General features: G+C 41.8%; 1 protein-coding gene across 10 annotated transcripts in view; it reads left to right on the top strand.

The window, feature by feature from the left end:
• Positions 1-2688: 2688 nt before the first annotated feature.
• Positions 2689-19504, top strand: part of astn1 (astrotactin 1) — a 240416-nt gene continuing 223600 nt past the window's right edge. For 3 of the 10 annotated variants that reach the window (XM_036965977.1, XM_036965979.1, XM_036965976.1), the window contains exon 1: positions 2697-3292. In XM_036965977.1, the coding sequence (XP_036821872.1) occupies positions 2998-3292 (295 nt within the window). In that variant the 5' untranslated portion in view covers positions 2697-2997. Of the gene's footprint in view, positions 3293-19504 lie in introns of all 10 variants that reach the window. The other 7 variants (XM_036965984.1, XM_036965982.1, XM_036965980.1 and 4 more) reach the window with 4 other exon arrangements.

The following is a 19504-nucleotide window of genomic DNA, read 5'->3' as shown; positions in this document are numbered from 1 at the left end:
ATAGCAAGCACACAAATGAGTAATTCTTAGATTAAAAAAACACTTTCATCTCCCAGATTCATTTTCACTGATGAAAGAGTTTTCATTTCAATAACTACTGTAAATCCCTCTTAATAACCAAATCAATGACACTCCAGAGTGTTACTGTAGAAAATACAAACCTCAATAGTTGATGCTGGTGCTGCTCATCTCCAGGAGTGTGCAATATGAGGACAGCAATAATCCACAAACTGTCTGTGTCTCAAAAGGCCCCCTTTTCTCTTAATAGTGCAGTACTTTTGATCAGGGTACAAAGGGCCTGGTTAAAAGTAGTGCACTATATACGGAATAGGGTGCCATTTGGGACATACAGTGCATTCAGAAAGTATTCAGACTACTTTCCCTTATTTTCCCACATTTTGTTACGTTACAGCCTTATTCTACAATGGATTAAATAAAAAATGTTCCTCGTAAATCTACACACAATACCCCATAATGAAAAAAAAACTGATTTTACTGAAATGTACTTGAGGTAGATTTAGTTTATATTGGAAAAGGCACACACCTGTCTATATAAGGTCCCACAGTTGACAGTGCATGTCAGAGCAAAAACCAAGCCATGAGGTCGAAGGAATTGTCTGTAGAGCTCAGAGACAGGATCGTGTCGAAGCACAGATCTGGGGAAGGGTAAAAAATTCTGCAGCATTGAAGATCCCCAAGAACACAGCGGCTCCATCATTCTTATGCAAGGACAGACGCTGGGAGACGAGAAGCAAGTACAGGGAGTGAACATTTAATAAATAACTGACATGAAACAAACAAGGACAGCGTCTAAACAGGGGCAATATAATGACAATAATGCTGACACGGGGATCAAAATGAGGAACAGACAGATATAGGAGGGGCAATCAACAAAGTAATGGAGTCCAGGTGAATCCAAAGAAGTGAAGGTGCGGGTAACGATTGTGACAGGTGTGCGTAATGATGGGCAGCCTGGCGCCTCGAGCGCAGTCTGGGGCCTCGAGCGCTAGGGAGGGGGGGCGTCCCATCTAGGTGAGCCTGACAGGCAGGCTGATTCATGGGAGCCGGACGAGCCGGCTGAGGCCGGGGAAGCCCAACGAGCCGGCTGAGGCATGAGAGCCTGACGAGCCGGATGAGGTGTGGGAGCCTGACAAGCCAGATGAGGCGGCAGAGGCATGAAAGCCTGACGATCCCACCGAGGCGTGGGAGCCTAACAAGCCAGCCGAGGCGTGGGAGCCTCACGAGTCGGCTAAGGTATGGTGCGGGAGTCTGATGAGTCGGCTGAGGCGTGTGAAATGGCTAACTAGTTAGCGGTGGTGCGCGCTAATAGCGTTTAAATCGGTGACATCACTTACTCTGAGATCTTGAAGTAGTTGTTCCCCTTGCTCTGCAAGGGCTGTGGCTTTTGTGGCTCGATGGGTAATGATGCTTCAGGGGTGGCGGTTGTTGATGTGTGCAGAGGGTCCCTGGTTCGAGCCCAGGTTGGGGTGAGGAGAGGGACGGAAGCTATACTGTCACACAGGGACTGGGAGACTAGTCAGGAGCAAAGATCTTTGACCTGCTCCAGAGAGCTCAGGACCTCAGACTGGGGTGAAGGTTCACCTTCCAACTGGACAACGACCCTAAGCAGACAGCCAAGGCAGACGTGGCTTCGGTAACAAGTTTCTGAATGTCCTTGAGTGGCCTAGCCAGAACTCGGACTTGAACCCCATCAAACATCTCTAGAGAGACCTGAAAATAGCTGTGCAGTGAGGCTCCCCATCCAACCTGACAGAGTTTGAGTGGATCTGCAGAGAAGAATGTGAGAAACTCCCCAAAAACATGTGTAGATTGATGAGGGGGGAAAAACGATTTAATTCCTTTTAGAATAAGGCTGTAACGTAACAAAATGTTGAAAAAGTCAAGGGGTCTGAATACTTTCCGAATGTACTGTATATAGTGTATACCGCAAAAACCTTCCCATGTGACATGTGTTGCTGAAAGATCTCCCAAAAATATTGGATATCAAAAACCGGAGATGGTGATAGTGATGTTGCTGTCATGCTCTCTCCCTCCCTCAGAGCTCAATTATGGTGCAGGTCAGAGTTGGAAATGAATTGTATGGCCTTTAATCACAGAACCACTATACCGTTTGCGAAAGCCTTGCTCGACTGCTGGAAGAAGCTCAAGACTACACAGGGAGATCATTCTTAGACCCAGACTTTGTGCCCTCTCTCCCTCTCTGCACCTGCCACTCGCCTCATCACCAGATGCGCTCAGTTGCTCTTGTTCTTTCTACTCCTATGTGCAAAACCCCATGAAAACTTTATTTTCTTTGAATATTGATGACTCCACTCTTGCAAGTCTCATGCAACCATCCCATTAATAAATGCATGGTGTCTGTGATAGCTCTAGTTATGTTTTGTCTATTATTCAGTCCTCCTGACATTCATTGATTGTTTACTTTCAATTTTTCAAATTAGGGTGACCTAGTGTACTGGAGTTACCTCTGTTTTGACAGGGCAGATGCTGTAATAAAACCCAGGGCTGATGTTTGTTTATTTTTATTAATACTGACAGTTTGTTTGGTCCACCGCAAGTCATCACAATATGTGGGCAAATAGCGACTGAATACGGGTTATTACTGTAGCCTATAATAAACACCTATTGGCGCGCAAATACAGTCGACTATCCCATATTGCACTAGTTGGCTCCCAGATGAGCAACATCTTCAATGGCTTGATTTGGGTATTTCCAATAAAGGGGTCAGTGGTACTGCGCATTTTTGCCTTCCCCGCTATCATATAACTCATACGCTGCATTGAAATGATCAAAAATCATCTTTAACCATGTGACAGAGGGATTTGGGGATTTATGCGAAATAAACGCAATTTATTTTCAGAACAAAACAACCCGGAAATGTGTGCTTTGCCAGCGCATTCCCCCTCGCTCCTCTTCCTCTCGGTATTGAAGTGAAGCCCTCGAACAGAAAGGAGACGGGGATACGAAGTAGCGGTGATGCGGGGCATGATGGGTCTGAGATTGCTTGTCTCACTCGCATGGATTCTTGCCTTCAAAGCTGCTAATATTCAAGGTGTGAATGCCGACGAGGATCAGTCCCAAGATATGGAATGCAAAATGAAAAGCGTCACCGTGTCTGCGTTGCCGTTTTTGAGAGAAAACGACCTGAGCATCATGCATAGTCCGTCGGCCTCCGAGCCCAAGCTTCTGTTCTCCGTCAGAAATGATTTCCCGGGAGAAATAGTCGTCGTGGACGATCTAGAAAACACTGAACTCCCCTTTTTCGTCCTAGGTGAGTTCGGATGATAGGCTGCAGTCTTGATGTTCAGTACCCCCACTTGCCATGCCCATGTTTCATAAACGGTCTATTATTGTGATTGGAAGATTATATCTGCCATGTCCATTATTACACGTGAGATGAGTTTGTGCAATATAATACACACTAGGCCTGGCTAAGATTGCTATATGCTATAATCATTTCCACGGTGTACTTTGAGTTGGCTACATGACGATAATGACCCTACTTCAATTGCTTTTTAGAACTGTAGACACATGCATGGCAAACATAATCGAGCATAATGACTAGTAATACTGAAATTACATTGTCATATTAACAAAAACATAGCTGGTTTCAAGGTTATGTGCTACTAATCATTAGCATTGATGGCTGAAAGTGCAGGACGCGAGCCTATTGATAATATAGCCTACTACATAGCCTACTACAGTATATCCACTGAAGTAAGGAAGGAATGTATGTGAAAATATTCAATACTTGCGATCCTATTACCTCACTGAGATGAATAGACATATTATATGTGTTTACATGCTGGTGGAGTTAACAGGTGTAGCACTATATCACTACAACCGGTGTTCTTTACCATGTATAGACTGGCCTACTGTACATATTCTCCACAGTTTTACAGTTTTCAGATGGTAGACTCAGCTCTGTAGAATAGCCTTTATTGATACCCACTCCGTATATACAACAAACGATACGTTTAAGTAATGTTCCTTTTTGCATGTTCACAAATTTAGGCAATGTTTTTTTGTTGTTGAACAAACTCAAGAATGCTTTGAGAGGGAAAGAACATAAGCAGAGTGAGTGGCGTTCACTTCAGAACTCTGGCTGCTGTCCATGGTGCTGATTAGAGAAGCGCACAACTGCTATAGTTCTATGGGACTCTTTGAATGTGGACTGTCCTTTCATATGGCAGGACTGTGCAGTGAGGGAGTGTGATATGGGACTAGGTATGCATCCCAAATGGCACCTGTACCTTCAGAAAGTATTCATACCCCTTCACTTATTCCACAGTTTGTTGTGTTACAGCCTGAATTCAAAATGGATTAAATATTTTTTCCCCCCACCCATCTACACACAATACCCCGTAATAAAAAGGTGAACACATGTTTTTAGATTTTTTTTTGCTAATGTATTGAAATTGAAATACAGAAATATCTAATTTACATAAGTATTCACACCCCTGAGTCAATACTTTGTAGAAACACCTTTGGCAGCGATTACAGCTGTGAGTCTTTCTGGATAAGTATCTAAGAGTGTTGCACACCTGGAATGTGCAACATTTGCCCATTATTCTTTTAAAAATTCTTCAAGCTCTGTCAAAATGGTTGTTGATCATTGCTAGACAAGCATTTTCAGGTCTTGCCATAGATTTTCAAGTAGATTTAAGTGAAAACTGTAACTTGACCACTCAGGAACATTCACTGTCTTCTTGGTAAGCAACTCTAAGTGTATATTTGGTATTGTGTTTTATTGTTATTGTCCTACTGAAAGGTGAATTGATCTCCCAGTGTCTTGGACAGACTGAACCAGATTTTCCTCTTCGATTTAGTCAAGCTTGTATTGGATTTGACCCAAATATAACAGTATACTTACTTTAGTGTCTTGTTGCAAACAAACGTATTTTCACTCTGTCAATTAGGTTAGTATTGTGGAGAAACTACAATGTTGTCGATCCATCCTCAGTTTTCTCCTATCACAGCCATTACACTCTGTAACTGTTTTAAAGTCACCATTGGCCTCATGGTGAAATCTCTGAAAAGTGTCCTTCCTCTCTGACAACTGAGTTAGAAAGGACGCCTGTATCTTTGTAGTGACTGGGTGTCCAAGTGTAACCATCCAAAGCGTAATTAATAACTATACCATAATCAAAGGGATTTTCAATGTCTGCTTTTCAATTTATTTACCCATCTACAAACATGTGTCCTTTGTGAGACATTGGGAAACCTCCGTGGTCTTTGTGGTTGAATCTGTGTTTGAAATTCACTGCTTGAATGAGGGACCGTACAGATAATTGTATGTGTGGGGTACAGAGATGAGGTCGTCATTCAAAAATCATGTTAAACACTGTTAAAGTCCATGCAACTTAAATGTTTTTATTAATTTGTAAAAATGTCAAAAAACATAATTCCACTTTGACATTATGGGGTGTTGTGTGTAGGCCATTGACCAACAAAATCTCAATTGAATACATTTTCAGTTAAGGCTGTAACACAACAAAATGTGGAAAAAGTCAAGGGATGTGAATACTTTCTGATGGCACTACTTTTATGGACCCTGCTCATAGGTAGTGTCATGGTTCCACCTGTCACCAGAGGGCGGTAGAGACCGCCATAGAGACACCAACGACACTCAGGTGTGTCCAATTTACTCATTATGATTTCCATGTTAAAAGAAGTGTGTTTTCTGTTGTCCTTTGCAGAAGCTTGAATTGTTTACCGTGTGCGTTCGTTTCCTGAGTGCGTTCGTTTGTTTCCTGAGTGCGTTCGTTCGTTTCCTGAGTGCGTTCGTTCGTTTCCTGAGTGCGTTCGTTCGTTTCCTGAGTGCGTTCGTTCGTTTCCTGAGTGCGTTCGTTCGTTTCCTGAGTGCGTTTGTTTCCTGAGTGAGTTTTCGAAACTTAATGTTTGCTGTTTTTACTGTGTTTTTACTTTTCTCAGTAAAGTATTATGGTTATTCTTAAAACCACTGATTCTTCAGCTGATCTCTTCTCTGGACCTGGGTCTCAATCTTACCACATCACAGCAAAATTCTGCCTCAACATGGACCAGGCAGAGATCACCCAGATTCAGAATGCTATAACCCAACAAGAACCAATGCTGGGGCAGCAGCAAGAACAACTCTCCCAAATATCAGAGAACCTCCAGGCACTTACCAATTCCCTCTAACCACGGGCCCAACCCTAACCCAGTAGGAGGCAATGCCCAAGTCTCATCGCCCAGTGCTACAGGCGTTGCTGTAGTTCCTCTAGGGAACCTGCACTGGGAACCCAAGATCCCAGCCCCCGAGCAGTATGACGGCCACCCTGAAGAATGCAAGGCGTTCCATACTCAGTGCTTTCTGGTGTTTGAGCTACAGTCCTCCTCGTTCCACACCGATCAGGCCATGATTGCCTACATCATCTCTCTACTCTCGGGCAATGCCCTGGCGTGGGCAACTGCAGTGTGGGAACAGCAGCCACCATCCTGCAGCCTTCACTGCAGAGTTGTGATGAGCCTTCAACCATCTACTCGGCGGACGAGAAGCGAGGCACTGGTCACCTCTCTCCACCAGGGTCTGTCTAACTCCATCAAGGATGAACTGGCCGCTCGGGAACTGGGAGAGCACCTCAAGTCCCTGATAATGCTGGATCAGGATTGACAACCGCATACGAGAAAGTGTGAGACAGCTCCTTTTTTGACACCACCACTGTATCCCGGTTTCCAGAGCACCCCACACCCCCCTATACCAGCATTGAGGAGCCCAGACAGCTGAAACGCACACGTCTGAGCCCACAGGAACGTGACAAGCGTATGTGGAGGTCTCGTCCATCTCCGTTCTACATGCCCATAGTTGATGGGAAATACCTGGGCTTGCCAGGACAAGGGGAGACCCTGACAAACTGTGCAGTTACTCCCCAGCTATCCCGTTACCGTCTGACGCTACCAGCAACCCTCCAGTGGGACAACCGTCAGCACCACATTCAAGCCTTTGTGGACTACGGAGCCGCGAATAATTTCAGTGACCAAGACTACGCCAGAGAATTACAAATCCCCTCCATGAAATGTCCCACCCCTCTGCAGATTCAAGCCCTCGATGAACGCCCCATCGGCTCTGGCCAGGTGGAATATCAGACCGAGCCCATTCTACTGCAGGTTGGGTTCCCGAGAACCCCCTTATCCTTGGGTACCCCTGGCTAGTGCTACATAACCCACTATTCTCCTGGTCCACAGGACACCTACTAGACTGGGGTAAGAACTGCCTGACTAAATGAATAAGACCCCCACCAAGAGCCTCGTCGTGTTCCTCGGTGTCCATTGAAGACCAAGACTTTTCCGCTCTCCTTCCTGAGTACTTCAACCTCCGGGAGGCCTTCAGTAAGAGGCAATCCGCCACCCTCCCTCTTCATCGCCCATACGACTGTGCCCTAGAAGTCCTACCCAGCTCCACCCCTCCCCGTGGCCGTCTGTGCTCCCTCTCGACCCCTGAAGCAGCATTCATGAACAAATACATCCGGGAGTCGTTGGAGGCAGGTTTCATTCACTCCTCTACATCCACAGCGGGTCAGGATTCTTCTTCGTGAGAAAGGATGGAGTTCTGCGTCCCTGCATCAATTACAGAAGGCTGAACAGGATTATGATTAAGAATCGTTACCCCCTACCCCTGATGTCCGCCGCACTGGAGTTGGCCCATGGGGCCCAATTCTTCACCAAACTGGACCTCCGCAATGCTTACAATCTGCTGAGAATCAGGGAGGGAGATTAATGGAAAACTGCCTTAAACACCCAAGTTGCCACTGAGTGTTTAGTCATGCCCTTCAGATTATCGAACTCACCCTTCCAGAATACATCCTGCATGTCCGCCAAGTCCTGAGACTCCTCCTGCAGAGTCAACTATACATCAAGATAGAGAAGTGTGAGTTACATGTATCCCAAATTTCATTCCTAGGCCACATTATCTCTATCGTCAGCATCCAAATGGACCCCGTAAAGGTAAGGGCTGTCACCGACTGGCCCCATCCTGCCTCACTCAAACAGGTCCAGTGGTTCCTCTGGTTTGCCAGACTTCCCCAGGACATTGTCTCGGATCGTGGGCCCCAGTTTGTCGCACGGTATTGGAAAGCCTTCTGCTCCCTGTTGGGGGCGTCGGTGAGTCTCTCCTTGGGATTCCACCCACAGTTAAATGGGTAAATGGAGCAGGCCAACCAGGAGCTGGAGAAAGTTCCTCCTCTATTTTGTCTCCACCCAGACCAGCAACTGGAGAAAGTTCCTCGTCTGGGACGGAGTATGCTCACAACACACTGCCAAACTCGTAGAGTGGCCAGACGGAAGCCGCTCCTCAGTAAAAGGCACATGACAGTCCACTTGGAGTTTGCTATATGGCACCTAAGGCAGACTAATCATGACTGAGGGAAAGATGAACTGAGCAAAGTACAGAGAGATCCTGGATGAAAACTTGCTCTAGAGCGTTCAGGACCTCAGACTGGGGCGAAGTTTCACCTTCCAACAGGACAATGACACTAAGCACACAGCCAAGAAAAGGCAGGAGTGGCTTTGGGACAAATCTCTGAATGTCCTTGAGGGGCCCAGTCAAAGCCCGGACTTGAACCCGATCGAACATCTCTGGAGAGACCTGAAAATAGCTGTACAGCGACGCTCCCTATCCAACCTGACAGAGCTTGAGAGGATCTGCAGAGAAGAATGGGAGAAACTCCCCAAATACAGGTGTGCCCAGCTTGTAGCATCATACCCAAGAAAACTCGAGGTTGTAATCGATGCCAAAGGTGCTTCAAAAATGACTGAGTAAAGGGTCTGAATACTGATGTAAATGTCATATTTCCGTTTATAAATTTGTAAACATATCTAAAAACCTGTTTTTGCTTTGTCGTTATGGGTTATTGTGTGTTTAATCCATTTTAGAATAAGGCTTTAATGTAACAAAATGTGAAAAATTGGAGGAGTCTGAGTACGTTCTGAATGCACTGTATAGTGTGATACTATAAAGTGAACCCTTTGGGGAACAAAATACATTACAAAATTGTATTTGTTCAGAACGCATGGCCAAAAGAGTGAGACAACAAATCCACATCAGTGGAGGCTGCTGAGGGGACGACGGCTCATAATAATGGCTGGAACGGAGGAGATGGAATGGTATCAAACACATGGAAACCATGAGTTTGATGTATTTGATATCATTCCGCTCCATCCATTACCACGAGCCCGTCCTCCCCAATTAAGGTGCCACCAACCTCCTGTGATCCACACATTAATGGAGTCTGCTCTGTAAGTCACATTGCACCACATTTGTGGGAGGGGCCATGTACCAGCTTTGTTAGCACTAACATACCTTACTCAAAACAAGGCATGAGTGCTGTATCGTTGCTGTGTATGCAATCACGTACAGTATTTCCATGCTATTTAGTAGGCTTAACAAGTATGTGTGATTGTCATCATCATGTAGTAATGAGTCTGATGGTAGTATGCCTCACTAGTTTGCTTGATTCAATATTGCTTGAGGCAAAATGGAGTATGACACCACTGTACAATATCCAGGATTTTCTTTTCATAACCCATCATGACAAACTTCCCATTTCCTGCCGGTGACTAGCATACACATAACATGATGCTGCCACAACAACACTTGAAAATACAGAGGATCAACAACATTGCATTCACTCAACATTACTGGCCTGTATGATAAAGTGAAAAGGAAGCCTGTGTTAAAAAATCCACTTCATATAACAGATAACAGATAACATCTGTTTTGTTGCAACATGGCCGTTAAGTAATTCTGAAAAATAATTGTAGGTTTTTGGTCAAATCCAATACCACACAACACAGAGTGAAACGCTCTGTACTTTCAAGTATTATGGTGGCAGCATCATGTTATGGTTATGCTTGTCACCGGCAGGGACTGGAGAGTTTGTCAGGATCAAAATTAATATGAAAGGAGCATAGATTTTTCAGCGGGACAATTACACAAATGTTAATGCCAAAGAGAAACCAGAATGGCTTTCCAAGAGGTTTTGAGTGTTCCTGAATGGTTCAGTCTCAGTCCTGCCTTAAATCAGAGGTTTAGAATATTGCTGTCCATCATTCCGATCATTCCCAATGATCTGTCGATCATTCCCAACCAAATTTACTGAGCATTTTTTGACAAGAACAGTGGACATACATCTGTATGTTGCCCTAAGAGTTGTGAAAAGTTGGTAGAATCGTATAAAAACATTTTCACAGCTGTAATAGCTGCCAAATGTGCTTCCACCAAGTATTACCTCAAGGGTGTGGGGACACATGCAATTAAGACATAATTCGGTTTTTCTTTCACTTTTTAGATTTCATTTTAAGGCAGCAAACTGTGAAGACTGCACTGGTTGTAGACTTTCACCAGGCACTGTATATCACCTTCACGTTATAGCAGATAGAGCTGTAATGTACCTTTGTTCTCAGATGAGCTAATAAAGTCTCCCTTTGGGGGAGAGATTTCTCTGTATTTACTCTGGCAGCCGCTGATCATCCCCATATGCTGAAAGGCACCACATACAGATTAATTACAAGTCCTAATATGAAATAATGGAATCATTTGGTCCAGGATAACCTACCTTTGGGGAATTAACATTGGTTCACACGATCCCATCATTATGAATATGCATGGGAATTTTTTATTAATACATATTCGCGTGTACACACGTAATTGAGAGCATTTGCAAAGTTGTGCGTGCACCCTGTTATCAATAATACATGTTTAGTCCAGAGTTCAATCACTATCCCAAAGTTGTGGTAAGAAGCCAGTTGGCATTTGAGGATTATTTGACTAAGAATTTATACTGCTCCATAAATGACTAGTAACCCACTCCTCTGTGTGCGTTTGCAGTTCTGTACAGTAGGTAGAATATCCATCCTTACCCGGGCTAATGTATTGTTTTAATTCCAAATGTTGAACAAAAGCAGCAGAATCTTTTAGTTTATTTTTCCCTATTAGTTTTATGATTATGAGTAGCAATAGAAATGTGATATCCGTTTTACCATTACTGGGTTTTACACCGATTTAAAGGTAATCAGTACATTTCAGGATGCACGCTGCTTCAGGTGTTTACACCTCCATCTCCACACTCTATTAATACTTAATGTAGTGTAAACAGAACACATGCAAGGGTTTGAAGCTATTTTTAATTGGATATAATGGGTTCCCTTTTAGTATTGCCCGTTGAGCACAAAATCCACCACACAATCACACACACTGACAAGTACTGGCACTCATGCATAGTACAATACTTACAGATGCAGGATCTTAATATGACCTATAATATATTGTCACAGCAAAATAATCCTGAAGCAATATGATTTTAACTTTTAGTCCATAATGTTGCTTGATCGGTGGTTAGTTTTTGAGCTGGCAAAAAGTAGGCTACATGAAAAGTGTTAGTGTGGGTTTTCTGTGAATTTATTTATTTACGGTGCAAGAAAATTCTCAGTAACAAAAGAGAGATCAAATTAAGATCCTACATATTTACACCCCTTCTCCGATCCATCGACACAAAAGACCACAAAGGTTTCCTTGCACATACCAACCTCTGATTGATATATATATATATATATATATATATATTTTTAACCAAAATACTTCTTTCTGATATGAAGAAGCAGCAAAGCTGAGTTGTAGTTCAGGCATTTCTACAGCGATAGAGAGGGAGCACAGAGAGATTGTGTGCCAGTGAATGGTTTCCATGACAACGTGAGCTGGTGCTTAGACTAGTCCCTTGAAGAGAGGTGATGTTTATCTCCCCACTAGGAGGGGGTAGCAGCAGTAGCTGTGGGAGCACCTTTGTTAAAAATCGAATGCTAACTACTGTGTGTGGATCTCCATTGATTAGCTGTGGATTTTGCATGGTTTTTGGTGTCTTTATGTCTACCTGAAAATGATCAAAATCAAGTTTTAAAAATCTCATTTAATATTAGCTATAGTTCTAAACCAATATTCAAATCATATATCTATTCTAAATGCGTTGGCGGTGTTGTATTCATATGTTGGAAATGATCCCAGTCAAGCACAGCATGTGAATGAATATTGTGCTGTCATTAGCAAATATGTTTTGTGTCTGTAGACTGCAGTGTCTCAGTAGTATGTCGATATAGTTGCCAAACTGTATTACTGCTTTTATTTGACTCTTGGGTTAGAAAGGCTCAACTGGGTGCAATGAAAGAAGATGAAATCTATATGCAGGCTCACACGTACTGTACGACTGGGACACAATTCTGGACAACCAAACAGAGCAGCGGTGGTTAGGAATATTTTTGTCCCTTGGAAAAAGTTATGCAGTCCTGTAATTTATGCCACTTCACGAACAGTAGCCTTCAGAGTTCTTAAGGCGGAAAAAAATAAACAAATATGTAAAGATGAAGCAGTTACAAGATTAAATGTAGAAAGGGTTATTTGGCTCATCTCTTCAATTAGAACCAGTATCCAGAAGTGTCTAGGGTATTGAGGGTAAGATACTGCTCTCCCCATCCTTATTACACCGTCCTCTTCATACAGTATAAGTGAATCTTCCGTACTGACCTGGACATTCCCAGTGATCTCACAACCCTTGAAGAAGACATTAAAGTCATTCCAAGACATCAATAGGAACGAAGCACAGAATTGTGTTATTTCTGGTACCAAAATGTCAATCAGGGAAGAAAGGTTTCCAATGTGAGACACCATTCTCATAAAATGTGGGAGTCTAATTCACGTGCAGTCTACTGTGTAATGAGATTATGGACCTGATTGGCTTAATGCCCCAAGTAGGGTAATGTTCCCCAGATTATGAATGATTAAAGAGATTTTGACATTTATTTGAACATGACACTGAGCAATTTAAGTTACATTCAGTGGAGTTACTCAATTACGTTTGTATTAAACAGCCTAATGGCAAACCATTTTAACATCAACGTAAAGAGTAATGTATTAGTAGTTCATACTTTTGACCGTACTTTTGAAAGTAGCACGCACAAGTTGGTGACTTGGGGCAAAAACCTTTGAGTGACACCTGAGTTTGGCGCAATGGGAGTGACCCTTCTAATATCGGTAGTGGGGAACACACTGTATTTCCTTGCACTCTCCAAAGGATGACTAATTTCAGGGCTCTGTTCATTCTGTCTGGAAGCTGATCTTGCAGTCTTTCTATAGGACACAGGTCTATCTTTTTCAGGCGGAGACTTTTTCAATTTCCATCCACTTAAGCTACTTTGAGGGCTGACAGAAATGTTCTGTATGGAATTCACATTTTTGCACTGCAGTGCTAATCATGGAAATCCTTTTTTTCGACACTGCTGGGACACTTGTCTGACCGTGTCACAGTCGTAAAGATAGTATGGAGGAAGTTTAAGGTGACCTTTTCACCATAGCACCCTAGGGTTATCGCTATAGAATGGTAAATGTAATGTATGTCAGCCATGGCAAGTTAGTTAAATATTTACAAGGAGGTAGTTTTTCAATTATAAAATATGCCATCTTCTTGGCCAGTAATTGCTCTCAGGAGGATCTTAGAAACCGTACAGCTATATAAATATATTTTTCAGCAGTTGTCACAAAGTGCTCATACAGACACCCATCCTAAAACCCCAAAGACTCCGAACAGCAAGCTAGGAAGAAACCTAGAGAGGGACCAGGCTCTGAGGGGTGGCTAAGTCCTCTTCTGGCTGTGCCGGGTGGAGATTATAAGAGTACATGGTCATTAAGGATCGTTCCTCAGGATATTCAAATGTTCATAGATGACCAGCAGGGTCAAATAATATTCACAGTAGTCATATAAAGTGGAACAGGTCAGCACTTCAGGAGTTAATGTCAGTTAGCATTTCATAACTCAGCATTTAGAGGTCAAGACAGCAGGTGTGGTAGAAAGAGAGCGTGAGAGAGAGATGGCAAACAGTTAGGATACTTTGTTTGACAATGATACCCTCTGAATGACAAGCAGACCCTCTGTGAGATTTGTTTTAGGAAGGCTTACACCCAATCCCCATTGCCAAGTACTCCACCTAATGTACACAGTGTTCATAAACAATGAATGCATACAGTATGCATGGTACTGCTTAAACATCATGGATCCAGTTACTGCCAGTTATCTTCCTTACAAAATAAGAGTTGTAGTGGGATTGGATGGTTAGTGAGAAGTTAATAGTTGATTTTTACAGTAATGAACGGCAATGCGGTGCCAACACAATTAAGCTGAAAACATTTCTCTTGTTGTTTACCTCATTCCCAGAATATTTGATGGTAGTATATCATTTGTTTCCACCCTGCCTGCCTTCAATGTGATCACAAATTGAAAATGTACTCTTGGTTTAGGTATTTTAATCATAATCATAAGTCATTTGATTAATAAGACCTCCTTCCAGAAAGTAAAGCAATGTTTATCTACCCGTTTATCAACCTCCTCTGACTAGAGGTGAAGTGAGTGAGTTTTACATAGAAGTGTACACAGGTTAGCTTCCTAGGGTTGTCTGTCTGTCATTAGGCTGCAGTGTGCAAGACTGACAATCAAGCTCCAGGTGAGAATAGTGAGGGAGTGATAGCAGGAACTACTTTGTCAGTGGTAATTTATTGTCAGTGAGTCTTGTCTGAACCTTGGCTGAGGGTGGCTGATACTGACTAGCGTCTGTCGGATTGCACCTTTTGCCTTTTCTAGTGCAAGACACAACCAAGCGATGTCCTATTTTTCAGATTTGATAAGTTGTTGTCTAATGCTACAATGCTAGTCGAGGGAAAGAACAATTAGGCTTGTAAGTAAGTCGTTATGTCCAAACGTAAATTAAAGGTGAAGCAACATGAGGAAACTGTCCTGTTGAGAAAATGCTTCATGGGCCTTGTTATTACTGATGTGTATGAAGGACATACACTATGGATGGTTCACTATGCTTACGTAGGAGTTGGCAAGGATCAGAAACATATTACAGTATGAGTCATGATGTATTATTTATTGAGTTGGCTTGGGTTTAGGCTTAAGAGCTTTGCAACATACCTGGCACATCCATATTCAACTGTTTGTTTCGGAATAGTAGCTCTGGCTCTGCATTTATACCCCGACTTGACCAGCTCTACAACCTTTTATGAAGCACATTGCTTGCTATTCTGCTGGAATGATGAAGACCTCTTGAACCTACTGCAGTGTCTTCTACAGCAGACTGTTGTGTCACCTTCACACTCATCTAGTACAATTGACACTTGACTCTGTGAGGGGTAATATTATGTGAGAAAGCATTATCACAAATCTTGAACCTCTCTGTACTACTTACTGTAAGCTCTGATGAATGAAGCAATGTGAAATTAACCATGGATTTGCGGAATTATATTATGTAACACTATATTGTTTTGTTTGATAAGAAACAATAACTTTCACAGTTGCCATGGTTGGACTCTCAAAGAACTTGCTTGAGCTTGCGAGATGAAAGGCTGCACAGTGGGTCAGTCCTGTATACATGCGTGGGCTGGGTTGTTCCCATAGTTACAATAATAAATCAAGTTAAACCCTATATCATATTGTTACTAACTCTGACTTTGTGCTGTACCAAAGCTTTGCTTGATGATTATTTTAACCTTGACAAGATTTTGCGAAGGATTTACCAAACATTGATATGACAGACTAATTTGCATTTATTATCTGCATACATTTTCTTGTGATTCATAGTACTCCCCTGACAGAACAATGCTTTTAAAAAAGGATCTTGAAAAGGGAAAGTGTTTCAATGGACATGCTAGGGTCCGAAAATGAGATAAATAAAACCATTTCTAACAGATGAAACCATTTTGACAAATGGACAGTGGTTTTATGAGGTTTACAGTTTGCTGGATGTCCTCTAGTGCTTGCATTCAGACCTGGCTCTTCCATTAGAGCTCCCTTTTCATCATGGCAATGGGTTTAATGGACAGAGGACCCTGCAACGTTGCCAGAAGGTTAAATAGATGCCCATAGATCTCTGAACACACGGCCATTATATGCTCCCACAATCCCACTACAGCTCGTGAGGTTGAAGCAATCACGATCACAATCACGGCGTGTCTCTTAGTCTTTCAGAACCATGTTTGCATAGCTTGTTTGACATCACCTCTGCTCAATTTTTGCCGTAATTCATCGATTTGTGTATTGATTCAAGAGCACCTCATCAGATGCAGGGAAACCGATCCTTAATTTATACACATCATTACTATTCTACAATGCGGTCTTCGTTCTTCGCAACTTACGCAACCATTGTAATCAGATTTTCCATGAATACACAAAACAGTGGAAAATGTATAGTTTCATTCTAATCAGCACATGATTTTTCCACTTACAGAATCTGTCTGTCATTATTTTGTTAGATTTACAAACAAACACTTTTTTGACTGCCATATGTTTTGACAGATGTTATCAACAAGCCCCAGAGGAGGGAAGGCAGACGGCCTGTCTCCATAGCTGAAGATGAGAAATTGTATTTTTGTGAATGTTCAGAACATTTGCATTCCCCTCATGATTCCATTCCAGCACCATCCTCTAATACAAGGGTGTCAAACAAATATTGACAAGGGTGCCGCATTCTGTCTTCAACGATTTGTTATACAGTATTTCCTCACCTTCAAAATTTGCTAAAATGTTTCCTCTATCCATCGTTTTTGGAATTTTTGATGCTAGCTTTCATTTTGGTGATTTTTAGCGAGCTGGACACGGTCAAGAAACTGTTTGAATGTAGGTCCATTGTCATCTCTACCCCGTTTCAATTTGGTTTTAGTCATTTTAAAGTATGTTAAGTTATTTTTTCTCTCAATTTTTTTACTCAAACCACCCGCGGGCCAGATTGGATCCCCTTGCTGGCTCTTTGCTTGAAACCCCTGCTCTACTACAATGCTGGAGATTCACTGATGCTCATACATCTTTCGAGACGGCAGTTACACTTTCATGGTTAAATTAATCTGAACGTTTCTAGCACTTTAAGGCAGCATGAACAGTGTTTTCTTTACAATACAAATATTTCCTAAAAAAGATACATCTAAATACTCACCACATGCTATTATATAGACAGCAATAGTCCAAAAAATATTACAACATTTGCTTTAGTGGATTTCTTTCAAAGCTGTCCCCAACTTTCTGTTTTACTTTATCTGATTACTTTACACAGTATGAGACAAACTTTACCATTATTCCAGGACACTGCACCCATGCTATGAAACAATGATTCATTTATTTACAAGACCATTACATATCATTAATGAAGAACAAATTAAGTGGTGAAGTAACCTCAATAAAATAAGTGCTTTACTTAATTACTTAAGAAATTACATTTTAATAATGCTAACAGAAGGACTAGACACGCAATCAGGAAGCCATTAAATAGATGAAGGTAATCCAGAAGGACTGAAATTAAATTAGAAAGTGGTGAATAAATGCAGTGGGACAAGAGCAGGCGCAGCCAATGTGAATTTAGATTAAGCCTAGCCCATATATAGGCTTATGCACACTTTGAAAAGATGACAATTAGGTTGATTTTTGGACAATCACTCACATGAATTCTCCTCTAAATGTAGTCTCCTCGGTATAGGGCCTGAGTTTCAGCCATTCCTCTGCCACAGGGCTCCATCAATAGTCGGCCAAGTGGCTAATTTTATCAATCTGCACATTTGGGTTTTGTTAATCTAATCCTCAAATCTGGAGCCCAAGCTCTACAGAATGGAGTCTTCCATAATGGACTCCCTCAGTAGATGCAGCAACCATTACCATAGTGCTGCTGAGTCTATCTAGTGTTGAACATTTTTCAACCAAGTCTATTTCATTTGTAATATCCATTTGTACGATATTCATAATTTGTATAAATACAACTGGCATACGAAAAAAACGAGTTTGGTAGCTCATTGAGTTTGGTTGCTCAAATTCCATACAAATGGAATTTGTATGTACAACATGGCAATAGGAGAGATAATTATGATAGATTCCAAGGGGGCACTGCTTCGCCTGTCATATTGAAACATGCTTTGTCACTCTAGAAAAGTAATTCTATGCATGATAATCATCATTTTTGACAAGAAGCATGCTTTGGCCCTGGGGTATAGGATTTCTACATGAAATGGGGCACATACTGTAGTATCAGGCTAGTGGTCATGTAGCAGTAATGTGATTTTCATGTAGAAATGCTGTATTTTATCAAAGCAGACACATTTGAATGGCTACATTCCAGTGACTGCTTCTATATCGGCTACATTATGCACACTGAACATTGTTTTTTGTTAGGAGCTTACAATACTAAGCATCCTCAATTTAACAGTCTCTTATCTATCAAATCATGAAAATACATGTTTTTTTGATCTAAAAAGCACACAAGAAATAACTGCAATGTGGTCAAGGTCGCTTAATACCACTGAGATTAGAATTCGAACATCACATTGAGAGAGATTTGTACACACTGTGGCACCACATGGGGTTATCCTTCTGAAATGACTCCCACTGGTCACCCTTTGGTCAGTAGCAATGTGAGATCACCATGAATTGTTTGATAGAAATGTTAGGTAGCCTAATTCATTTGTTTTCCACTGATATGTAGTATACACTTTCATTGGATTGGAATCCACATTTGCATAAGGCTGTTCTTGAAATTCATTATCCTTTTTGTTTTGCATTATGCTATGTGTGTGGCAAGCTCTTTAAGTAGGCTACATTTAACTCTGTTTGGTATAAGAACACATTTTCATGTCATTTATTTTAATCAATGTTGTATTCAATTGTTTCATCAGCACTGGCTAAAGATAGTTCCATGCCACGGTAGAGATGAGCAGAAGTTTGGCACCTCTCAAGAGTTACGTTCAGTCATGTTATCAACAATGGTGTTTGTATATATCAACGGTTAGCACTTAAAGCTCAATGCTGTCATCAACTTCTATTAGCATCTATTAAGATTAGCCAAGAGAAGCAGCGAGGGGACTGTTGGTTGGTTGTTGGTTGTTGTGTGGAGTCAGACCTGGGTTCATGTTGTCGGAGGTAAGCTAATGTATTTACTTAGCAGTAGAGTGGACACATTCTCAGAGGAATGTGGTTAGATTGGGACTGTCCATTTACAGTATGTGCCAAAAGGTGGTTGACCTCCTAATTTGTTTTTCATGGATGATGTCTATGTGGATTACACATAAACATAAGCTCATTGCTTGGCATTGCCATTCAGGTCTACTGTCTACATCAATGCTGTGCCAAGAACATCTGTCAAAATTAATTGTAAAGTGATCTGATGGTGCTTACTTTTGTAGGGAATAATTCCTAAATTCTTACCACACACCGTAGTTCTTCAGATCTGAAATAAACTGATACTGTTATAACTTTCAGTCAGTCATTTATGTACTGTATGTTGTTTACAATAATTGGTTCTGTAGTGTGATAGCTCTAATCATACTATGGTAATTAGCATTGCAGATGTGCCTTAATTCAACCTGTATTCTCACTGTGCAACAATACGAGATGCATGCAATCATTATACATCTGAGATGTTTTGTGCTCAAGCACGGTTTATTTTGAGT

Source organism: Oncorhynchus mykiss, chromosome 28, assembly GCF_013265735.2.
Source record: "Oncorhynchus mykiss isolate Arlee chromosome 28, USDA_OmykA_1.1, whole genome shotgun sequence".
Taxonomy (NCBI): Eukaryota; Metazoa; Chordata; class Actinopteri; order Salmoniformes; family Salmonidae; genus Oncorhynchus; species Oncorhynchus mykiss.
The sequence above is the reverse complement of the archived record's forward strand: the minus strand, read 5'-3'. Positions and strand labels throughout refer to the sequence as shown.